General features: G+C 32.3%; 1 protein-coding gene across 8 annotated transcripts in view; it reads left to right on the plus strand.

Moving 5' to 3' along the window:
• Window positions 1–16,797, plus strand: part of LOC148313059 (long-chain-fatty-acid--CoA ligase 6) — a 105,954-nt gene extending 89,157 nt beyond the window's left edge. For all 8 annotated transcript variants that reach the window (XM_088268786.1, XM_088268762.1, XM_088268770.1 and 5 more), the window contains 12 exons: window positions 581–704; window positions 2,590–2,733; window positions 4,317–4,442; window positions 4,966–5,165; window positions 6,383–6,583; window positions 7,469–7,686; window positions 8,485–8,635; window positions 9,562–9,672; window positions 10,130–10,297; window positions 11,198–11,341; window positions 12,586–12,759; window positions 13,455–16,797. In XM_088268786.1, coding sequence (XP_088124912.1) covers window positions 581–704; window positions 2,590–2,733; window positions 4,317–4,442; window positions 4,966–5,165; window positions 6,383–6,583; window positions 7,469–7,686; window positions 8,485–8,635; window positions 9,562–9,672; window positions 10,130–10,297; window positions 11,198–11,341; window positions 12,586–12,759; window positions 13,455–13,592 — 1,899 coding nt within the window. In that variant the 3' untranslated portion in view covers window positions 13,593–16,797. The remainder of the gene's footprint in view (window positions 1–580; window positions 705–2,589; window positions 2,734–4,316; window positions 4,443–4,965; window positions 5,166–6,382; window positions 6,584–7,468; window positions 7,687–8,484; window positions 8,636–9,561; window positions 9,673–10,129; window positions 10,298–11,197; window positions 11,342–12,585; window positions 12,760–13,454) is intronic.
• The last annotated feature ends 8,578 nt before the right edge of the window (window positions 16,798–25,375 follow it).

Below are 25,375 nucleotides of genomic sequence, written 5' to 3' on the forward strand. Positions count from 1 at the left end.
TCACTGATATTAAATAATGTTAATATATGAAACCAAGAATGAACTTCTGAAATAAATCCATGTGCCTACATGTTTATGAAAATATTTATATATTTTATTGCAGTTTTATTTGGTAAATACCAGTTTTTCTTCAATCTATTGTGACACATGTTTCGATACATTCTGCAACATTTTCAAAGACAGTGAATTTAAAAAAAGATGCAAAATGTATCGAAACACGTGTCACAATAGATTTTAAGGAAAAGCGGTATTTACCAAGTAAAGTAAATTAAAATTAAATTAAAGTAAGTTAAATTAAACATAGAAAGATATTAAACACAAAGTGACTGCAAAATCAATTAATGAAATTAATAAAAATCAATAAAAAAAAGAAGCAAACCAATAATCTCACACTCACAATCAGAAAACCATATTACGTTATTTAAATGTAAATATGAACACACAGGAATTATTCCGGTTTTCTTTCAATATTGTTTCTCAATATAATAAGCTTTTCATAATTCTCTCAATATACTGAGCTTTTCATAATTTTTTTCTTAACTATTTCAGATTTTTATTTTCGTTTTTATTTTGATTCCAGGGACCAGAGCTAATTCGAGTGTCGAAGTTTTACAAAGAAGCCAAAAATGGAAAATTCTTAAGCTATAGCAGTGAAGACACAAAAACACTCTTCGATACTTTCAGAAAAGGAGCGAAGGAGTCAAGTAAGTGCCTTTACTTTTAATTCTTCTTTCATGTATCCCCGAATTTCTCTGACTTGGTCAGGAAAAAATCTTTTTAAATTGCATTGTTGCACTGGTGGATGCACGGTTGAACGAACCTTTGCGCATCGTGTCTGAGACAGTGAGGTCCACACCCTTAAATTGGCTGCCTATCTTGAGCCATATCCCTCCTCATGACCTCCGTAGACAGCATGCCCTGGTTATCAAATACACAAAGCTAACCAGGACCCTGCACTGCCAACCGGTCCAGACCTCGACTGTCTCCTAACTGGCATGAGAGTCAAGTCAAAAAGACCTCCACTAAGATAAGGGAAAAGCCTTCACGACAGTTATTTCAGTGTCATGGAGGCTTGTTATCCAGATGGGATGGACTCGGAGCCCAATTACTCATTCCCTGCCCTGCATCACAGAGAGACCGCATCTCCCAAGAAGTGTTTGCACCGCACTCAACAGAATCTGGACAGGGCACGGCAGATGTGCCGACTTCTTCTTCAAGTGCGGGTGGCTGAATTTCCCGAGGAGCGAGTTCTGTACAGAGAGGCACGTAGTGTCAGAGTGAAGCTTCAGAGCGCATGAAGGAAACCTAAAGGATTCCCTTTCTCCTTAACGCATCACCGACTGAATATACTTTTAATTTGGAATTATAATGTTTTGACCTTTATTGTTACAGTTTGTATCGATGTGATGTGACAATTAATGATCATAAGATAAATAAATAAATTCTAAATCTTCTCAACTTTTTTATAAATCGGTGACCTTGACCTTGACCTTGAACATTGAATTCAACTTGACGAATTTTGTTGAATTACGTCTTAAGTTATGCATTACCTTTTTAAATCATGATTTTTTCCTTTTTAAATAAAGTTAATAAGTTGTGTTGTGTATATATTTGACCTTTATCCACACCCAGAAGAGTTTATCTAATTTAAAAAAAACACACACACACATTTCTTTATTAAATTGATTAAAAATTAATCATCTTTATTTTTAACTGAGTTTTCACATAATAATAAAAAAGAAAACATACAATGGCTCTTATAAAATACGTAAAAACTAAGAAAAATTGGCAGATTACAAAAATTACAATTTAGAAGAAGAGTAACGAATGTGGAATATTTTCATAATTATTTACCGAAATTGCATCAATACTTAACTAGGGTTATGCACAATCTTATGAATTGTCACAGTCGATTGTTGCGCGTTATGATCGATAATCCTGAAATTATCCGGAGCATTGGTCTGTATGTTCCCGATAGTTACCTAAGACAGCGTCGGCATAGATTGTTTCACATTCCTATACACAGGACCAACCTGCCTGTAGAAAGAGCTACCGCTAAGTTGAACAATATCACATTGGATATTGATCTGTTCCATGTGTCCGAAGGAGTTTTTTCGAAGCGGGATTCTTCTACACATTTAACAAGAGTCTTCTTGCTTACTTTTTAATTAGTTTTTTTAATGTATACGCCTTGAATGTTTGTTTGTAATGTATATATTGATTAATGAATAAATTAAATTGAATTGAAAAAAATTGAAGAATACGCAAAAAAGTAATAATAGGTAAAATATGTACACATTTTGATGATCCGCAAAATTTTAATAAAATTAAGGGTAGCTTTTTAACCTTAAATTAAAAATAAATTATGTTAATAAAAAACATAACATTATATGCTTGAAAAATGTGAAACGGTTTGAAGGTGACAATATCTAAAATTAATTTAACTTTTTGAAACATTCCACAGTTGCATAACCATAAGTATACAACTAGCAGCTAAATAAAGTATTCCGCGTTACTTACTCCATTCCAACATCGTCTACCCTCCTCTATTTTTATACCCTTCTAAAGTTATTTGTTTTATCTTTCCAGATAACGGCCCTTGTATAGGGTGGAGAGAAGGCACCGGCAAGCCGTACGTGTGGGCCAACTACAATGAGACCCTCCTAAGAGCCAAGAACTTTGGTTCAGGTCTGGTGGCGCACGGACTCGTTCCCGGACCTACCACATTTGTTGGTTAGTTACATCGCCATTAATTATACATATCGCTCACTCCTTTCAAGAATGTCATAAATCAAAAAACATGATTTTTCAGGAGAAAAAAATATATTTGATATTTATTAAAAAATAAATATCAAGCCACTTTTTAAACTTTTTAATGTGCAACAGATCTTTTTAGGTAAGACCTGATAGTTTTTTCTCCATTTGAAAAATATTTTGCATATTAAAAAATAATTAAACAATACGTTTTCTTTAAAAGGCAAAAATAACACTTTCTGCCCTGTAGCGGGTAGATATTAAGTTGAAAATATGCCTCTTTTGCTGGGATATTTTACATTTTCTGGGCATTCCGAAAACGTGCACAACTGAAAATTGACGATTTTTGATTTATGACGTTCTTGAAAGGAGTGAGCGATATTACAAATTTAGTTTTTCTATCACTTATTTTTGTTCTATTCACACTTTACTCTCCCTATCACTGTTAAATGACACTTACTTATAACCCTTATCCGCACCCAATGGTGCATAGGGCACTGCATCGAATTGACGCTGTGTTATCTTGATCATTACTTGCATGAAGGCAATGTGATCACTCTTGCGCTTCAGGAACCAGTCCAGGGTAATATTTAAAAAATATTACAGTGTAAAATCACTAATATTTCTTTTCACCCCCCTGGGAATCGAACCCGGGACCTCCAGCACGGTAGCTAAACACGCTGACCATTACATCACAAAGTTAAATGATAAATATTTCATATTATATAATACTTGTGTGTGGTATGTTTTATTATAATTAATTAAAAATTATAGACGATAGATAAGTGGATGTTTTTATAAAATGTAAAATTTATTTAAAAACAACATTTTGAGTGTGTCCAAATACTTGTTCACAAATCTGGATTATCTCTAATTATAGGAGTTATCAATCATATTATTTTTTGACATCTCAATAAAGAAAATAGTTTTTAACGTAGGCCCCATAAATGCCCAGACCATATTCTTCTTCATCGATATTCAGATGTCAAAAAAATAATATGTTTAAATGTTTATATTAAATAAAACTAGAAATTAGTTTTTAACCGTTTTTATTATTGGCACTTTTCTCCAACCGTTTTCGACAAGAAAATTATTATTTTCAGAGATAGACATATCGCTCACTCCTTTCAACAACGTCATATATCAGAAATCATCAATTTTCAGTTGTGCATATTTTCGGAATGCCCAGAAAATGTACTATACCCCAGCAAAAGCGGCATATTTTAAACTTAATATTTACCTGCTACAGGGCAGAATGTGTTGTTTTGGCATTTTTAAGAAAAGGTATTGTTTTATTATTTTTTTTAAAAATACTAAATATTTTTCAAATGGAGAAAAAACTTTCATGTTTTACCTAAAAAGATCTGATGCACAGTAAAAAGTTCAATAAGTGGCTTGATATTTATTTTTAATACATTTTATTAAATTCTTAAACTTTAAAAACGTTCTCCTGAAAAATCAAGTTTTTAATTTTATGATGTTCTTGAAAGGAGTGAGCGATGTACTCTCTATTCACTGCTTTACGTATACTATATAGACTTGTGTTTTGTTCTCTATTTTAGGAATATATGCACAGAACTGTCCCGAGTGGGTGTTAACTGAACAAGCCGTCTACTGTTATTCCATGGTGTTAGTTCCCCTGTACGACACATTAGGTCCAGACGCGTGTTCCTTCATCATAACACAAGGTTAACTATTTGTTTGTTATCTTTACCTCTATAGTATTAAGATATGAGTGAATAATTTTCACCGTTTGCATTTGTTTTGTAGTAATCTATGTAAATAAAAAGGTTAATGTTTGTTTGTTCAAAATCTCAAGTTATTCAAGTTATTCATCGATCGCTTTGCAATTTTGACGAATGAGTGTGTTTTTATATACTTGTTAGGAGTGTGTTTTTATATACTTGTAAAAATAGATTGGAAAAAAAACAGTTTTTTTCTGGCAATGGCAGCGCCATCTGTGAAGAGTGACACAAACTCACTCAATGATAAGCATTTCTCTTGGCGGAAAGCGTGCTTTTGACAGCTGCTTTCACTTCTTGATTGCGTTTTTGTTTCAGAGATTTTTAATATTTTATTGCTTTACAAGCATTGTGAAATAATTCATATTTATATGTTAGACAGGCGTCGTTAATAAAAATGTGAGTGGATCAAAAAACCAAGTCTTTTTATTTCTCAAAATAATACATGTACATTTTGTTTATTTTCCAGCCGATATATCCATAGTAGTCTGCGAGGACGACAAGAAGGCCAACTTGCTGTTGGACAAGGCCCCTCGCAGCCTCAGGAAGCTGATTGTGGTGAAGGATGTCCGCGCGGCGACGCTGCAGAGAGCCAAGAACCGAGGCGTGGACATTGTCAAGTTTATTGACGTTGAGCATGTCGGAGCGCAGAAGGACTTTGCCCTATTGGTATGTTACTCCTAATATAGGTGGCTACAGTTTGGTGTAATCGATCACGCATCATTGAATTTAATAAAAGGTTTCTTTGTATTATCGACTAGTCTTTTTGTTTTGTCACAATCGACATCGTCAGACTGGTTTTCTTGACTATTTAACCCTTTAAATGTTTGTAGGCATCTGGCAGGCTGTGAACTTTTACGAATGAAAATACAAAAATAACTTAATATATTATCCAATATTGTATAGTTAATTAAAATTTAAAATTGAGTTAAAAATCCGCCTATTACGCTTAAATCTGACGCTTATTAGCGTTCTATTTGCTTAATTTTTTAGTATAGCGTGAGAGATGCCGAAAAATATTCTACGGATCAGAATTGGATTTGCGGTTACTTGTGATTAGGTTACTTGTGATTAGGTTAGGACAGGGGTTCCCAATCTTATTCAGCTCGCGGCGCACTTACTAGTTTAGTATTTTGTCGCGGCGCCCTAATTTAGTAAGCTATTTGGAAAAGACAATGTGTCCATATGAAAGATATGTGCATATATATGTAAAGACATATATTATAGTCAAAAGAAATAGGAAACAATACAATAATATTAGTTGGGTAGAAAGATGCTAGCTGTCAAAAAATAAATTGTTGCTTTATAGGTACCCGAGAGTATTTGTGGTTTCGAATAATGATAGAGGATCGACTCACGGCGCCCCTCTTTACTTTATACGGAGCACCAGGGTGCCGCAGCGCACACTTTGGGAACTCCGGGGTTAGGGGTTGATGACAAACATGCCCGCCAACAGTGTGTTAAATTGGCATCTCAGTATATCATAATTATCCCAAGAGATGTCTCAAAACTCTTGACCTTGGCTAGTGAAATAAGTTAGAGAGTAGTACATAATACTTACACATTCGTTTGATAATGCCCTAACAAGGCGAAACAATTGTCACAATTTAATTTTTTATGTGGTTTTATAAATATTATATTAACTAGGAAATTTTGTATGGACGAAATCAAGAGCATGGAAATATAAGATGTAACATTTATTACCAAAAGTTGTAATTTATTTTAATATTTTTAATTCCACGAGCACTGTCGAATTCCGGTGTTTGAGTAAACTTAATAGATTAAATGATTTTGTTTTTTTAAAGCTAATTTAATTTATTCTATACATCCCTTGTCTCTTTTACGCGGGGTTATGTTAAAAGTCGCAACATCTGTCTGTCCCCCAGCCGCCGAAGCCGTCTGACCTGTGCACCGTGTGCTACACGTCGGGCACCACGGGCAACCCCAAGGGCGTAATGCTGACGCACGAGAACGTGGTGGCCGGCATCTGCAGCGTCATGATGCAGCTCGGCGTGCACAAGCCCAACAAGACGGACACGCTGCTCTCCTTCCTGCCCCTTGCGCACATGCTGGAGAGGTGCTGCGAGGTAACTCTCAAATTATACTTCCTATCAACAATTCAACATATTAAAAAAATTAAACACTTGTAAGGTGGGCACTGACCCATGGGTAATAACATTCGTCGTAACGTAACACGTTACATTGCGAGCATTCGTATAGTCAGTACAGCAAGTAGTAGAGCTCCTTCCAAGTGCTCCACCCAATGTCGTTTTTCAGTTTGCGGCGAATCCCTTTGAGTGTTACGTTTCGGCTCAACTTTAGGTCAGTACTGCTTTCTGAGCTCGGCGCAAGCTTATATGTCGGGATATCTTTCCAAGTTGGACCATGCGTATTTTCTTGCGACTTGTTTCTATTATGGAGTGGGATAAGAGAAAAAACACTATGTTTTATTAAAAAATATAAAGAATATTCTATTTTATGGGACCCCTCTCACCCTGACCACTACCATAAAATTTAAAAAAATTACATGTGGGTCAAATTAGTAAACCACCACTAACTTTTCTGTACAAGTTTGAAATCCAGTAATGTTTCTTTTTTTTTCTTAATTTGAAGTAAGCTGTAATTTAGTAAAATCACAGTACCAGGATCGCATCTTCGTCGTCTGTCATTTCAACTACGAATGCAAAGAGTATATAAACACTACGTTTTAAGGAATGTGGAGCACAGGCGAGCAGTTGTGTTCGAAACGAGCACTGATCGCTGTCCTTCAGCAACGTCGTAACGCAACATGCTCGCCGCAAATATTACGTTACGATGAAATACTCCGGTCAGTTCCCACCTGTATAACACCATGTAATGAGTTTTATTTCATTACGTACGACTAGTTTAGAAAACTACAATAATATAACTATAATAATATGTATATAATACATATTTTTTAATTTTAACTTATCAAATATATTTTGTTGCAGAATGCAGTGTACATGGTGGGCGGATGTGTGGGCTTCTTCGGTGGCAATATTAAGAACTTGGCAGACGACATGCGCTCCCTGCGGCCGACCATATTCCCGGCCGTGCCTCGGCTCCTGAACCGTCTGTACGACCGCGCCCAGGCCGAGGTCTCTAACTCCTGCCTTAAGAGGACGCTCTTCAACATGGCCATGTCTGCCAAGGAATCGGAGCTCAAGAGGTGGGCAGCCAATTAGCTAAATAGCCATAGTATCATCTCTGTGTGATGAACAACTGTCGGTGTGTTGAGATGTATGTGTCAGTGTGTGTTTTCAGCTATTGAGGGTTTCAATTGAAGCATGATTGCCGAGTGTCAATTCGATGCTTCAATATTTTGAGAGAGTTAATCAATATTTTTAGAAACTTATATAAAATTAATTATCTTTGTTTTAACCACTTTTTTATTAATACAATTTGACCTACCGGTTTTGACAAGAACCTTGTCATCATCAGGGTTTATTTTAATTCTAAAACATTAAAAATATTAAAATACTTTCACCAAAATAAAATTAATTTTATAAAGTTTATTAATGTGCCACAAAGTATCTGCGGAAAACATCAAAGAATTTTTTTTATAAACTAAATATGTGAGTAGAACATTTTAATATATAGTTCCCAGCATATTTAATTTGTTGCCAACAGAGGTAAAAAGGTCAAACTTATGTATGGACTTAAAATAAAAACAAAGGAATGGGTAAATGATCAAGAGTTAATACTATGAAAATTGTAAAATAGTTTTATTTAAAAAAAAAAATATTTTACTGGTTTGATATGAAAAAACAAGAAAGAAATTAAAAAATAAACCGAATACTGAATTCGGTGATCTTACATCATTGTTTCAATAAAGTTTTTTTTTTATTTTTAATAACCTCACTTTTCTCGATTTCAAACTATTTTCCCGTAAAATGTAAAAATATGGTTTCTTTGCATTCCTTGATTTTGGCGATGATTTATTAATAAGTTGAATTTTTCTATCCAGGGGTATCGTCCGCAACAACTCAATCTGGGATCGCCTGGTGTTCCGCAAGATCCAGGAGGGCATGGGCGGTCGGCTCCGCCTGATGGTGGTGGGGAGTGCTCCCCTTGCCGCCAACGTGCTCACCTTTGCTCGTTGCGCCCTCGGCTGCTTGGTAGATATAATTTTGCAAACTTAAAACTTGGGCACTGGTGACCAACAAGGCATTTTAATGTTTGACACTTTGTACCATATTGTCATATAAATTCAATATGTACATATAATGTTCTATTATCTAGGCATTAAGTGTTAAAGAAAGCGTCTTTGTATTGGTGACTTTTCTTCAATATAACCCCCACAAATATTTCTCTCTGTCCACAAATTCTGGGTTTGTTTCCACTTAGGAGTTATTTATATTGCCATTTCAACATAGGTGTAGAAGGATATGGAAGTCTGGGTATTTCAGGGCTTACAATCTATCATAGGCTGGTTGAATAAGTAACTGGTCAAAATATAATTAAATAAAAAATTTAAGTGATATTTTCAGGTGTTTCCTAGTATGTTATATAATTGGGGAAGAACCCTACATACATTTTATGAAGGTCTCTGCTTATTTTTAGAAAAAAACTTTTTAAACTCGACCATATATGGTTCAGAAAAAGTAGCATATACAAGAAGGTGTCAATTGAAGTATAAATATAACAATAATGGGTAGAATTGGTAAATGTTACACGTGTGTAAAGTGATCACTTAAACAAGGCCCGTAATGCCCAGACTTCCATATTCTTCTTCATCTTTGATGAGATGTCAAAAAATAATATATAAATATAACTTCCGAAATTTGAGTAGTGTGGTCGTCAATCATGGGTAGAAAGGTGAATGTTTTATGCGTATAAAGTGACCGCTTAAACCAGCCCTTATGACAGGTTGTAATCCCTGTAACTACCTAAACTTCCACATTCTTCTTTATCTACACTGAGATATCACTACTTGTATATCATTGAAAGCCGTTACAATAAAGAATTCCTTTTTCTATATTGTAAGCGCGATTGCTCTTTCGTGTGAGTTATTTTAAATATTTATTTTTGGTATAATTTTCAGATTGTAGAAGGCTATGGACAGACAGAGTGTACGGCTCCCATTACCCTCACAGTACAGGGAGACTTTGTTCCAGAACACGTGGGACCACCAATCGCCTGCAATCATGTTAAGGTATAATATTAAATATGCATAATCTAAAAATAAATAAAAAAACTAACCATCTAAAAAGAATTTAGTATTAATCAGTTTTGATAAAGAAGCGGTTAGCTTCGAAACCGGTTGTCATTATAATTAAGTTATAATAAAATATTTATAGTGATTTTGAAACAAAGTTACATTTTAATTATACCTTATTAAGTTTTTTTTTTTTACCAATACCAGAAAGAGGTTCTAAAATATGTCAATATTTAAGAATAATATCGTTAATTTTGTACACACCCAATTAAAATGACCATTTCTGCAAAAAAAGTCTTCGGAAATTTAAGCATACATACATATAAGAAAAAAATCTCAGCACTAAAATGATTGATACTGAAGGTGAGGCGTTTGACTTTGCTTATATCAAAGGCAGTAAGTTTTTGTCAGGCCAAGATTTGATTTATCTTCAACCCTTTTGTTGTCATCGCAGTTGGTGGATGTTCCCGAGATGGAGTACTTTGCCACGCAGAACCAGGGAGAGATATGTGTGAAAGGGACCAACGTATTCAAGGGCTACTACAAGGACCCGGAGAAGACCAACGAAGTTATCGACGCGCAAGGCTGGCATCATACCGGGGATGTTGGACAGTGGTTGCCGGTAAGATAAGACCATTTTTCATTGAACATTACAACACATCAGCGGTAGTCTGTCTAACTTTAACAAGCTTATATGAATGGATACAAGGTTATAACCCTGAGTGCTTTATTTGAAAACACAACTTGTATTTTTTGAGAAAAACTTCATCAGGTAAATCTATGGTGGAAATAAGGATGTTAGCAGAATTTTCCAACTTATTTCACATATGTACTAGGAAATATCTAAAAGTATCATTCACTTATTGGAGTACCTAAATCTAATACTTGCTATCAAAAATATAGACACACACACTCAAAATATTGTAAAGTAATATTTTTTTTTTACAACATTTTGAGTGTGTCCAAATACTTGTTCACAAAATCTGGATTATCTCCAATTACAGGAGTTATTTTCATATTATTTCATATATATTTTTTTTTTTAACAATTTGATAATAAACAAATCTTCTTCTTCTCACATATAAATCTGCGTTCAATGATGCATAGGGCACTGCATCTTATGGACACTAGATCATAATTTATGTGAAGGCAGGGAGATCAAGCGCTACAGGGTGAAATTAAATGAATATTAGAATGAAAAATTACTTTTTTTTTACCCCTTAGGAATCGAACCATACTGAATAAATATTATGAATGAAATATTAGTAAGCAAACAAAAAAAAGCGTTTATATAACTTCAGATTTTATTGTAAAAATATTGTGGAAAAATGTTGAGATAAGAAAAAAAAAAAATTATAAAATAAAACTTTCCGAATTTAATGACACATAATTTGTATGGCTCATTCTGCTGAATGTATTTGGACTTGAGAGAGACTTATTCTAGGTTTCGGTATGTCATGATGTAATTGATTATTGTTTTTTTACTTGCCTGCATTAATGAAATGTTTGCATAATATTTTAGAACGGGACATTGAAGATTATCGACAGAAGGAAACACATCTTCAAGCTGTCTCAAGGAGAATACATTGTCCCGGAGAAGATTGAGAATATTTACATCAGGAGCCAGTACGTTGAACAGGTGTTCGTCTATGGCGAATCATTAAAAGTAAGTTACCTTCAATTCAATACTAGCATTTCACTTCGAAAATATTTCAAGTATATAAGTTATATGTGCTTGACAATGAGACGTGCAGTACGACAAACTGTAAGAGGTTTTGAAAGAGTGGTTTACTGGTGCGCTGGACAGCAATGTTTCTGTCGGTGGTTCGATTGCTGCGCATTGCGAATCGACTTAATATTCAAGGGTTTACTGTATGAAATAGATGGATAGATCACAATTAACTGTCTGCTGTGCTAGTCGGGGTTGTGGGCGTCTGTGTACCGGCCAACGTCGAGTCGGAATCGGATCTAGCTGACTAATTGAACTAAACACTAATCCCTTTCACTGCTAGAAAATTTGGTGATGGACTTACAATCTTGTATTTATTTAGATTGGCAGTGAATATTGAAAGCTTTTAAATGTAAATTCACAGTAAAATCGGGATAATTTTATATTGTTTCACATTTTCAATAAATTTAGCAATGAAAAAAAAAATTGCTTAGCAAGAGCAGATTTATCAGGAAGCCTAGATGCTTCTGTATCAGATCTGGGCATGCGGTGGGACAGCTTTCAATAAGATCACAATTAAGTACAATATTAATATTATTTATTATATCAGACACTGGATTAATCACCCTATGGATAAGATATCAATAATATAGGTATTTCAACTTGATATAAAACATCTGTTGTTCCTCTTTCTATGAAAGAAGATGGAAGTCCATCATCTCAGGGCTTCCGACCAGGCATTTGCCTGTATTGTACGATCACTTTATACACTTTTATAACTTTCACCATTCTACCCATTATTGAACATCCATATTGCACTAATTCCTGAAACCTGTATATGTATATGCAATGGTCTCAGGATGTGTTGGTATAATTTTTTATACATTTGGAAATTCGCCAGGTCGTAAGCCCTGGGATGCTCAGGTTTTCATCTTCTTTCTTGTAAAGAGGAACGATAGATGTTTCATTGCCAGTCAAGATACCTATAATATACAATAGAGTACATTGAGGGTCTTAAAACATATTTTTTAAGCATTTGTGGCATTCAAGACGAATCTTTTGAATGTATACAATGGGTTAAAAGGAAATCACAAAAAAACAATAGAAGATTTTTTAAATAAAATATATAATTTTATATGTTGTACATTTCAAAACCCCCCATTTGCATTTTCCGTTTATTTTTTTTTTCTAGTCCCTTAAAAATGTAAGATAGAGGTTTCACGGTAATATTTTTTTTCCAGTCTTGCATCGTGGCGATTGTGGTTCCCGATGTAGATGTTATCAAGTGCTGGGCACTAGAGAACAAGATAGCCGGGACCCTCTCCGTGCTGTGCAACAACCCGGATGTGAAGCAGCTCATCCTGCAGGACATGCTGGCGTGGGGGAAGGAGTGCGGACTGAGCAGTTTCGAACAGGTAATAAAAAGAACCGATATTAACTTTTCCGGGAGCATGGATCTAAATGAATGTTTCATACATCGTTTGCGGGAAACGCTTTGAAGCGTCTTTCACATACTGTTAGTAGAGAACGGGATATGTTCATAAGCGTTCTATTTGCTTAATTTTGATATAGCGCGAGAGACTCAAAAAAACATTGAATAGATCGGAATCGGGTTTGAGGTAACTTGTGATTAGTATACGGCCCTAATTAGAATACTAATTAGCCTTGGGGTTGAAAAAACTGCTTGACAATAATGTGTTTACAGTCTAACCACCACAATTAAAAGGAAAATATTTTTTTTAGCATTAATCAGTATTTTTTTGAGGATCATTGTATGTAGCATGTCGGTCAGTGATGGGCTTTTGAATTAAGAAATTGATTTGAATAATGATGTTTTTAATAGTTCAGCTTTTGTATTCGATCATTTAAAGCTTACCACCCTAATCAGTACACAAATTGGTTACATACTGCCCGTTTCTAGCTCCTTATATACATAATTGACTATTTAACTTCAATCTAAAACATAAGCTAGAAAGAAATACATAACCCAGAAAAAGTAACGAATGCTATCCTAACCGGGAAACAAAAAAGTAACAATTTTTCATGAGGCACATCTCCATACTTGTGTTTTTCAATATCTTAATCTGTGACTTTATACTTGTGTTTTTAGGTTAAGGATATTTACCTGCACCCGGATCCGTTCTCCGTACAAAACGGGCTCCTGACTCCGACTCTCAAGTCCAAGAGACCGCAGATCAAGTCGTACTTCAAGCCCCAACTGGAAGATATGTATAAAGTGCTCATGTGAGAAGTCACAACTCCTAAGCGCTTGACACAATAAGAATCGACTAACTATCAATCATCTAACCGATTCACTTTGCATTTTCTTTGTTTTACGACTTTTAAAGTTTGTACTTAATTTTGCTTCAAAATTTTTGGTTCCACGAAATGTGCCATTCGCGTAATGTCCACAGAGATTTTTTAAAGTAATTTTTATAATAGGTTCTGTACAATAGTGAGATAGAGTGATTTTTTTTTCAACCAAAGTGTGTTGGAGCCTTGTGTATGTAAATTTTGTAGTTAAATCCATTTTATTATTTAAGTGTTATTAAAATTATTGATTTATAATATGAATAATATTATAATTGAGATTCTCTCAAAGAGTAGATGTTTATTATAAAAATTATCTTTCTTTTTTTTATTCACGTTTGAACTTTCTTAATGTAAAGGGTATTTAATAACATTTATTCTATGATATTATAAGGGTATACTTTTGGTTTGTCTATTAGGGTTTTGGGGCACTAAATTCACTGGAATTTTCCTAATATTTCCTTCTATTACTTGCAACGAGCGAGTTATTAATTTTTTTCTTAATCTAAACTACCTTCAGATTCCTATTTCAATATCTAAAAGCTCATTTGCTTGAAATGAATTAAATTAATATAGTATGTAATCTAAATAGGTATAGTTTACAAAATGTAATGTAGCATATCGGATGCAATACCTCTCTCGCTGGTTGTTAGACAAGTGCGAAGAATCTAGAAATTTGAGTAGAGGATAAGAAAAAAGAAAAAAAAAAGTTAATAAAATTTAAGTCAATTAAATAATAATCTCATTATTTATTATGCTTTTTGTAGGAAATGTGATTAGAAAAATTAAACATTATATTGTCAGTTGATATCTAACAGATCAGTTGTACCCTGATTTTCAGAAGATCATGAATCGTGTATCATTAATTTCTTTTTACATATTAAAATCCTTATGTGGTAAGAAAAATGGTTTGTTTATTTTTCATTGTTAACTGAGTGAGAATTAAATTTTGAAATTTGACTTCTGCGCTGTTAGGAATCAATTGGCAATATGTAGGAACTAATAACTGAAATCTTGGAGTTCTTGGAACACTTTTGAGTGGAATGTTGTGAAATTAGTTAAGTTTATCGGCAGTAAAAAAACTGAATTATTACTCGTACTAAAAAAATAATACATACGACACAAATCAATACAATTGTAACACTAAGGGGGAAAGCTTGTTTATGGCACAATAATAAAAACACATCCGAACCAAACTTTTAAAATATGTTTATTTAAAGTCTTGTTGTGGTCCCATGGCTAGTGTCGCGAACTCCCAACCAGAGTTACTGGGTTCGAACCCACTCTAACACAACTTGATTGGTTTTTTGTAATAACGGGCCACTTAGGCCTACGAAAATAGTATGAAATTAAAATATATGTGAATATGATATGAACTCAAATATTTATCTTAAAAATTAAATAAAATATGTACTGATAACAAAATTAACCTTTATTTAAAACACTAGCAGCTATAAGAAACTGCAATTTTGACAGTTTTCATGCAGAATTTAAAATATTAATTAAAACTCATCAAAAACTGAAAAGAAGGTTGTATTATTTTTAAGTAATTTTCTTATTTTATATGCAATATAATTTGGTAAATATTTGTGAATCGTTGATACATACCTAACAGTTATTTGCTTGAAGCATACCTGCGTTACAAGCTTTAATTAAAACAATTAAAATAATTAGCTGTATTACTCTCATAGTATCGATTGAATAAGCTAAAAAGAAAAATTGAGGATAGTAAATATGGTTCCCCCTTAAGGTATTTTCACTCGACCTGATAAAGATTTTTTTAATCACCATAAGCATTCCTCTTTCAATTTGATATTGTCACGTGGAAAATCTGTTTTTATATTTCAGTTTCTTATTTATAAATCTGCTTCAAAGTGCCTTAAGGTATGATTGTTGGAGAAATATGCGAGCTAGCATAAGTTTCATTAGTTTTACTGAGTACAACAGTTGTACTACCCGTATCTAGTTCAACCATGATATTAAATTAACAAAACTGGAGAGATTAATGAAATTATTTATTTTTAAGTAATCGTTGGCTCACTCTGGGCTAAAAGAAATACTTAGTTTAGTACTTACTTGGTACGATAGACTTTCTTTCATTCATTCAAGAAATAATGTATGCACTTTATGACTATCAATATTTTACAGGAGTCCCAAAGTGTCTTTCAACCTTGAAAAAAGTACAGTGGAAATTGATTGATTATATCCTGACAGAATATTACATAATTTACGCAAAAAAAATGTATATGTGGTCATCAATCGCATAGCTGCAAAAAATGTTTTAAGTAAACAATGCGTACTGATATCAGTTTAGGTAGGTACCCAGTGGTACCTAAACTAATAGAATTACCAAGTGTTATAAAAAAATTAGTATTAGTCTCACTCAGCGCTTGTGCACTACACGGAATTTTACCGTCCGGCATCCGGTTTTTTAAAATAAAAGCGACTACAACAGTTTAGCGTGATCGAATTTATGCGCAATGTGATCACGCACTGATCAAGAGCATTGATCCGAAGAAAGATGGACAAAAGCACAAGCCAATCCGAGCCAATCATCATTTTATCACGCTTACTGAAGTGCCGGACGGTAAAATTACATGTAGTGCACAAACGCCCTCAGACTGTTTTTATTAGGCAAGAAAATAATTCGTGTTTTAAATATAAACTTCTTGGGTCCAATATTTTTTTGTAGTTTTTATGCTAATATGTTGATGTGGTTCAATATAAATATAAACTATCGCGGAAAATGCAAACACTTGAATTATATCGACAAAATATTGCTAGAATTTTGTTTTTGCGTGCATATTTTTCTCATCTCCATAGTTTAAATTAACAATTTCCACTGTATTTGACATTGTAATTTTTTTTACTGTATGAAGCATAGTAAACATCCACACCTAATCTTATATATTAAAATGAACTATTACATACATAATCTTTGAATGACTTAAAACACATTTAGCTCTTGATTCTTCACATTACATTTTATTCTAACTTTTTATTTGTAAAGAACTTCATCATGTGTAATTAACGATACAACGGTAATATGTATTGAGTAACAATATATAGTATTACTTTGGTGTCGTTAAAAAGAGAGTGGCTGAAACAAATAAAAAAGGATGACAAAGTAAAAAAAAAAAAAATACATATTTATGCATGGATTTTTTTTAAATATGTATTCTTCCCTCAAAATTCATATTGGCTATCCCTCTATTTTTATTTTCAATGGTAAATTACTGATTTGCGATTCCGTAATACATTAAATTGCAGCTGATTTATATATTTTTTGTATAAGATTTGCCATTTTCTTAACACACTAAGGATGGGTGTTTTTTACGCCTGCCGAGCGCTGGCGACGGGATTCGATAATTATGTACATATTGTTAAGACCTTAACAAAGAGATTGGTATATTATATTCATATAAAAACATAACATAATTTCTTCTTTTCTGACTTTGAAATAAGGCTGAGGAGGTAAAAATACCCTTCCCGTCCTTAAGCATCAATCGATCGAACCGGCAGAAATACCTTTGCCCGTCCTTAGTGTGTTAAAAAAGACAAGAACTATACTTAAATTTGCACAAATAATGATATTTATTGTGTAAAAAAACAAATTGAATCTGACCAAATTTGCACTTAATAAGATATGAATTTCTTTACGAGATTTTGAAATTGATATGTATAAGTAAGTTAATTTGAAAATATGTACTAACTACTCTTTGTATCTTCTGTAAGTATGTAATAGTCATTTTCAGTAGGTGCTACGATTTACTAGTTGTAGAAATTCACTGAATGCATATTGAAGGAAATCTGAAGAATTTGCGTGTTTGTTAATAAATATTAAATTAAATCACCTTGGAACACAAATTCAATCTCATTTCAAAAGGTATAAAAAATAAGTTGAAATTATCATAAGTAGAGTAAAGATCTCAGTTATTGTCACCCATAAAAATTGGTTCAGTCATTTTAATTATTAGTGTTGATTTACAACTAAATCATATCTATGTAACTTATTTTTGTTGCATATATCAGTGCTCCGCAACCGGTGTGCCGTGGCACAATGGTGTGCCGTGAGCAGGATTCAGGTGTGTCGCGGCCAAATTTAATGTAATTGACATTTTTTATTTTACATTATGTAATTGAATACAAAAATAATTAGTCATTGTGTGTTAACACACAATGACAAATTATTTTTCATAACATTGTCTTTTATTTCAAAATTATAAAATAATTATGAATACATCATTTTTCAACGTATTTTATGTATTAATTTGTTAAAACACAGATTTTTTGAGTCTACTAAGTTGTATTTTATTGTGAAAAAACATATAAAAATTAATACTATGACAATTGTTTCGCTTAGTTATGGTATTTTTAATCAAATGCGAAGCAAAACAATTGTCACAATATAAATTTTTATATGTTTTTTAACAATAAAAAACAAGTTGACAAAAAAATCGGTGTTTGATTTAACAATTAATGCATAAATTAAAATAGAGTGCTACAAATTAAAAGCCAAATCAATAGAAATAAAACTTTAGGTGTGCCGCGGAATTCTAGGAAGAATTTTGGTGTGTCGCAGGTGAGAAAAGGTTGCGGAGCACTGGCATATATGAATGATTAGTTCTTTTTAAACTATGATTTGTCATTTTTAAAGATTTTAAAGTAATTAAAAAAATATTGTATGCAATAAATACTGTGCCAGTTATTGTCACCATGAACAGTACATATATAAAAATTTACATAATAGAATTTACAAAATCTTATTTGACTTTACATATAGCCAAATGATATTGATAAACAAAAAACTAAAGATTGTGATACAAATTAATAAAATAATAATTTACGGTACTAATATATGTATATCTAGATACATTATTACAAAATTATCATTGTGGCATAACAGTGGTTCTTTATTTCATTATGCCTAATATCAGACAATGTTTATATATGAAATCAGTCATGTCAATAACTGGGTGAAGGGTGTCAAGAATACCCCCTTTTTACCCTACTTATTTTAAATTAATATTAATTTAGATTGAACTAATCACTAAATTGTAACTTCTCAAACTCAAATTAATAATTTAAGAATTACTTATTTAAAGATACCGATTAAATTTATAATATTCTTTTTAAATCTACGAAACAATTATTTTAAATATGTTTTGGGGCACTGGACTCTTATTCAAAGTATGCAATTCTTTATAAATAAAATTAACTGCAAGTTTTTCACATAATTATAATAATTTTTACACATAATATTATAAACTTTTGTGACAAATAATGTAAGTATTTGAAGTTCTCTAATGTAAAAAATATTGTTAATTTAATTTATTTATATATTAAAATAATATTTCTTTATCGCATCGCATCACTGGGGAATTCTTCAATTTGTGAATCAGAATTTTGAATGATGTTTTTTTTTTAAACTGATTATCCATTTTTTTCACTGTAGGTGTGATATTACGTGCTTTACAGGGTTTAGTGTTTTGAAATAATTGAATGGAAATTACAAAAATAATTGTAAATTATCGGTTAGTTACAGAAATTTATATTTACACCAAAGATAATCATTTATATCTTTTATCAAAATACAGAAGGGGAACTATTCGTGAATTATTTTAAATTGGCACTTAAACATAGTACTTTTGTTGAGATTTCTGTAAGAACTAAGAAGCTTTAGTTGTAAATTGTACAAACACTTATGTTATTTGAATATTTTCTCAAGATGAATGTGTGAGTTCTTCACTTAGAAGCCACTCGATGGTAGTTACAATTTTGAGAACCATTTTGCAGCACGTGTTATTTGTTGTTAATAAATGAATTATTATAAATAATCAATAAACAGTAAAAATTAGAATGTTTGTTTTATTTTTGCACCAGCTATTCTATTTTCTTTCAGAACATGTCGCTCACTCCTTTCAAGAACGTCATAAATCAAAAATTGTCAATTTTCAGCTGTGCATGTTTTCGGATGGCCAAAATACATGTACTATATTCCAGCAAAAGAAGCACATTTTTAACTTAATATTTACCCGCTACAGGGCAGAAAGTGTTGATTTTGCATGTTGAAGAAAAGGTATTGTTTAATTATTTTTTTAAATAAACTAAATATTTTTCCAATGGAGGAAAAACCTTCAGGTTTACCTAAAAAGATCTGTTGTACAGTAAAAAGTTCAATAAGTGGCTTGATATTCATTCTTCATACATTGTATTATATTTTTAAACTTTAAAAACGTTCTCCTGAAAAATCAAGTTTTTTTAATTATGACATTCTTGAAAGGAGTGAGCGATGTGTGAGAACTTTATTTTATATTATTATGTTTGTTAGTTGCCTTAAAAATTAACCTTGCCTATTACAAGGATTTATAGCATATTTAGTTTAATCTCTTAAAAATGAAAGTGGATAGTTCACAATCATTAATAAAGTTGATCCCTAAAAAACCAAAACAAAAGATACAATAATACAGTAGATACAACGGATTCAATATCTTACATCAATCAAGATCCGTCACATAGCTCATTTATTTATCTTATTCTGTGTGTGAGTACTTTGAGTTTGTCCGGCTCCGTAGTGTAATGGACAGCATGCTTGACTACCGTACTGGAAGTCCCGGATTGGATTTCCAAGGGGGGGTCAAATAAATAATTTTTACACATTAATATTTATTCAATATTACCTGGACTGGAATCTGAAGCGGAGGGCTGATCACCTTTCTTTCATATGTTGACAATCAAGATAACACTGGGTATATGATGCAGTGCTCTTTGCACCGGATAAGGGTTTAAAGAAGAAGCACTATAAAGCTGCTCGATGGTAGTTATAATCTAACATGTACATATGTACGAATATTATATTGGCTTCTTGTATAGTAAAATAATATGTGATGACGAAAATGTTAATAAAACCTGCACGTTCTAGTCTAGTTCGATGTCACGACTTTTACAAATACGAGTATACCTAATATTATTTATTTACGATGTTACCAAAGGCAAAGTTGAAAAAATCGAACAGAGTTTATTGCAAATTACACGGTTATTACCGTGTAATAATAGTAATTTATCTTATTAAATGTTTATTACTTATTTTACGCATTGTTATACAGAGGTTTTGTTTACTAGCTTGAAGCCCGCGGGGATATTTTTAGATGTTTATATTGTTATTCTTTTAGCTCACATATGGAATATTTCAACTGTTTTTTTAGAGTTGGGATAGTATAGGGAAAATCTTCAAACGTAACTACATCGTAAATATAAGCAGGCACACTCTCAAAATAAACCATAAATGTTATATTTTTATCTACTAGTATATAAATGTAAACGTGCTGCAGGTCCCGGGTTCGATTCCCAGGGGGTGGTGAAAATAAATATTCGTGATTTTACACTTAAATATTTATTCAATATTACCCTGCACTGGTGTCTGAAGATCACCTTGGAGTGATCACCTTGCCTTCATGTACGTATCGATCAAGATAACACTGCGTCATGATGCAGTGCCCTATGCACCATCGGAGGCGAATAAATATTAGTATCGAATAGAAATAAAAATGCGAATTTTCGTTTGTTCAAAATCATAAAAGTTCTCTTAATTGAGTTAAAATTTGGACAAAACGATGCATTTGAATACGCACGTGTTTTTTATGTTTTTTTTAAAATCATTTATCCAGACTAAGGTACAAAGGTACGTCTGTCCGCCTCCTTAGTGTAATGGTCAGCACGCTCGGCTACCGTTCTGGAGGTCCCGGGTTCGATTCCCAAGGGGGGTAAAATAAATATAAGTGATTTTTTCACTGTAATATTTATTCAATATTACCCTGGACTGGTACCTGAAGCGGAAGGCTGATCACCTTTCCTTCATGTGTAAACGATCAACATAACACTGCGTTTATATGACGCAGTGCCCTATGCACCATTGGGTGCGGATAAGGGTTTTATTATTAAGGTACAGCAACGCGTAGCCTATAATTCATAATATTTTTATTACGAGTTATTATTAAGGATGAGATCTCAACCGTATAAATTCAGAACTCGACCGGCTGTACGAGAAGCCAGACGTGACATGCACATTAAAAAAAAATATAAATATATAGATTTTTTTTCCAATATTTATTTTTTATTTTTAAATCGTTGATATAAAAGTACTTCACACTTGAAGAGAGCATTCACTTTAAAAATTAAATTTTTATTTTAATTCGTAATTTTTTTAAATAATTCAATGAAATTGATAATCTCAACATACGTAAAGAAGAATATTGAATTTTTACTTAAAATACCACTTTTTCTAAAATCTACTGCGACACGTGTCACAGTAGATTTTAAGAAATAGTGGTATTTACTAAGTAAAAATTAAAAAAAAAAAAAAGGTTTTACCACAAAGTGACTGCCTTACATTTTACTCATTTTTATTTTTATTTCAAAAAAAGTTTCTCTCTCTTTCTAACCCTTATCTCCAACCAATGGTGCATACGACACTGCATCGTACATATCGCTCACTCCTTTCAAGAACATCATAAATAAAAAAAACTTGATTTCTCAGGAGAACGTTTTTAAAGTTTAAAAATATAATACAATGTATTAAAAATAAATATCAAGCCGCTTACTGAACTTTTTACTGTGCAACAGATTTTTTTTAGGTAAAACCTGAAGGTTTTTTCTCCATTTGAAAAATATTAAGTATATTTAAAAAAAAAAAAATTAAGCAATACTTTCTACACTCAACACTTTCTGCCCTGTAGCGGGTAAATATTATGTTAAAAATATGCTTCTTTTGCTGGGAATACATTTTCTGAACATTCCGAAAACATGCACAAGTGAAAATTGTCGATTTTTGATTTATGACGTTCTTGAAAGGAGTGAGCGATATATAAGCTGTGTTATCTTGATCGTTAAATACATGAAGGAATAGCGTTAACCCCAACGCTTCAGGTACCAATTCAGGGTAGTATTAATTTAATATTGGAGTGGAAATCAGTCATATTTATTTTGACCTCCTGGGAAATGAGCCCGGGACCTCCAGCACGGTAGCCAAATGCGTTGACCACTACACTACGGAGGATAATAAAGTTATCTGCAAGCAAGTTGAATTTTCGGAATGAGAGCAAACTATTTCAGTCGAACGATTATTACTAGATACCAATAAATCAATCAGTACGTGTTTGGTGAAATTTATTTAAATTAATACAATTTTTATTCCTTACTTAATAATAAAAAATGTTTCCAAATATATTATTTCTCTATATGCAGGCATAATAAAAATCATATTAGGTACATGCATCAGGGGTTTTCAATTTTTTTTGTTACGTGTTTATTATTTGAGTGAGTATCAAAGCGCTTAAAATATTATGAAATTACACTGATCCCCCCATTTACACGGTAGATACGTTCAACGCGATATAAAAACGTGTTTAAAGGTATACTTAAATAAAAATATGGTGCGTAGATTACCTTCTACAAAATACAATGAAGTATGTCAAAAAACAAATTTCATTGTTGTTTATTGCATTTTAATTTCATTTGCAAAATTCTTTAAAACATCAAAGGAAACAAAAATTATACAAAATAGTAATAGTAAAAAGTATAAAAATACTCTAGTACACAACTACGATACCAACTTCATCCACAACTAGGGGTTGATGGTTCCAAGACTGAACAATAAATATGGAATAATAATTTTATAAAAAACACACTTAAATACGAAGTTCAGACCATTTTTAATCTGTCCAGACCATTTTTAATCTGTGGCAGATACAATAGGGCAAACAAAAATATGGACCAAAACTAGATTAAAGGAATGGGTAAATGATCAAGAGGTAATATTGTAAAATCAGATTTTATTTTGAATTTGTTTTCTTTTTTGTGTATAAATTATGTTATAATCGATTTTAATAAAAGTATGTAAAAAGAACTCCACCGACAAGATGAAATACCATACAGTCCGTTGTATAAAGCGAGGTTCGTTGTGTGAGTCATGTAATGGACGAAAAGAAAGCTCGTTGTGCGCAGATTTCGTTATGCAAGGCATCACTGTAATTCCTTCTTGCTATGGACTTTTCATGTTCAGAGAATACACGCATGATTCTTTTATGATTCGTCCAAGCACCGTGAACGTAGATTGACTACCCCTGGTATACACGACGTAGAATCGTAATATTATGCAAGGTAACTTGTTTAATAATTGCTTTTCGAGGCTAGTTAAATTACATTATGTACTAAAAATAATTAATCTACGATTTAGTAAGTTTGCCAGTAGTTATTATAAATATTCATCGTGATACTATATGGTGAAAGAATCCATAAACCTCTAAATAATGTATGCAATAATAATTGAATGCAGGCCAGATTTCTTTTTCAGTTATTTTCAGTTATAATGTGTTAGAAGTAAATTAAAAATGACCTTAAGACCCAATATACATTAAATTGCAACGTCATTTTCTCTAAGCTCAGGTAATATTTAACGAAATTGATATATTTTTTTAAAACACAGGTTTTGTATTAAAAAACAAGTTTTTCTTCAAAAAAATATACGGTTTTGAAAAGAAAAGAGTTATTGAAAGGTAAGAAGTTAAAAAAATCCATATATTTCATATATCAAAAATTGTCAATTTTCAGTTGTGCATGTTTTCGGAATGCCCAGAAAATGTAATATATCCCAGCAAAAGCGGCATATTTTTAACTTAATATTTACCCACTACAGGGCAGAAAGTGTTGTTTTTGAATTTTGAATGAAAGGTATTATTTAATTATTTTTTTAAAAATACTAAATATTTTTCAAATAGAGAAAAAACCTTCAGATTTTACCTAAAAAGATCTGTTGCACAGTAAAAAGTTCAAAAAGTGGCTTGATATTTATTTTTAATATATTTTATTATATTCTTAAACTTAAAAAAACGATCTACGGAAAAATCAAGTTTTTTGAAAAATGACGTTGTTGAAAGGAGTGAGCGAAATGTATATTTTTAGAACCAAAAAAAGTCCAAAACGTATAATAAAAAAATCGAGCGCGAAGTGACGTCCGACTCTGAGCGCAGCAAGACGATTAACGAATTATATAATTGCGAGTAAGGTACTAAATAAATACGTGCATTGGCCCATAATCTGCGCCTGATTGATCTGAGAAAATTGATCGGTAATAGTAAATATTTTTCGAAATTAAACGACAAATGCAAAGACAAAATATGTAAATCACGTTGCTTACATGTAAAGTGTGACCAAAATATAGAAAACCTGTTCAATAGCAGGACAGATATTCTTTATTTTAGGTCACAAATTAATTTACTAAGTATGATTTATTTATTTATTTAAAAAAAAAATAGTATGATCATATCATTACAACATTTTGAATATGTCCAAATACTTGTTCACAAAATCTGGATTATCTCCAATTACAGGAGCTATTTTCATATTATTTTTTGACATCTCATCAAAGATGAAGAAGAAAATGGAAGTCTGGGCATTTACGAGGCTGACGACCGTGAATTTCTTTTCATCTCACCAATAGATGTCTCTAGTGAAGTTCTAGTGATTCAAGAAGGTTTCAAAATTGGTTCGTATATATAGAACATCCAAGAATTTGAGTATTGTGGTTGTCAATAATGGGTAGAATTGGCGAATGTTACACATGTGTAAAGTGATCACTTAAACCAGCCTATGACGGTCTTCAGCCCCGTAAATGCCCAGACTTCGATATTCTTCTTCATCTTTGATGAGATGTCAAAAAGTAAT

This window comes from Brachycentrus maculatus, unplaced genomic scaffold (genome assembly GCF_059751285.1).
Source record: "Brachycentrus maculatus isolate JH-2025_06_01 unplaced genomic scaffold, ASM5975128v1 h1tg000024l, whole genome shotgun sequence".
Lineage (NCBI taxonomy): Eukaryota > Metazoa > Arthropoda > Insecta > Trichoptera > Brachycentridae > Brachycentrus > Brachycentrus maculatus.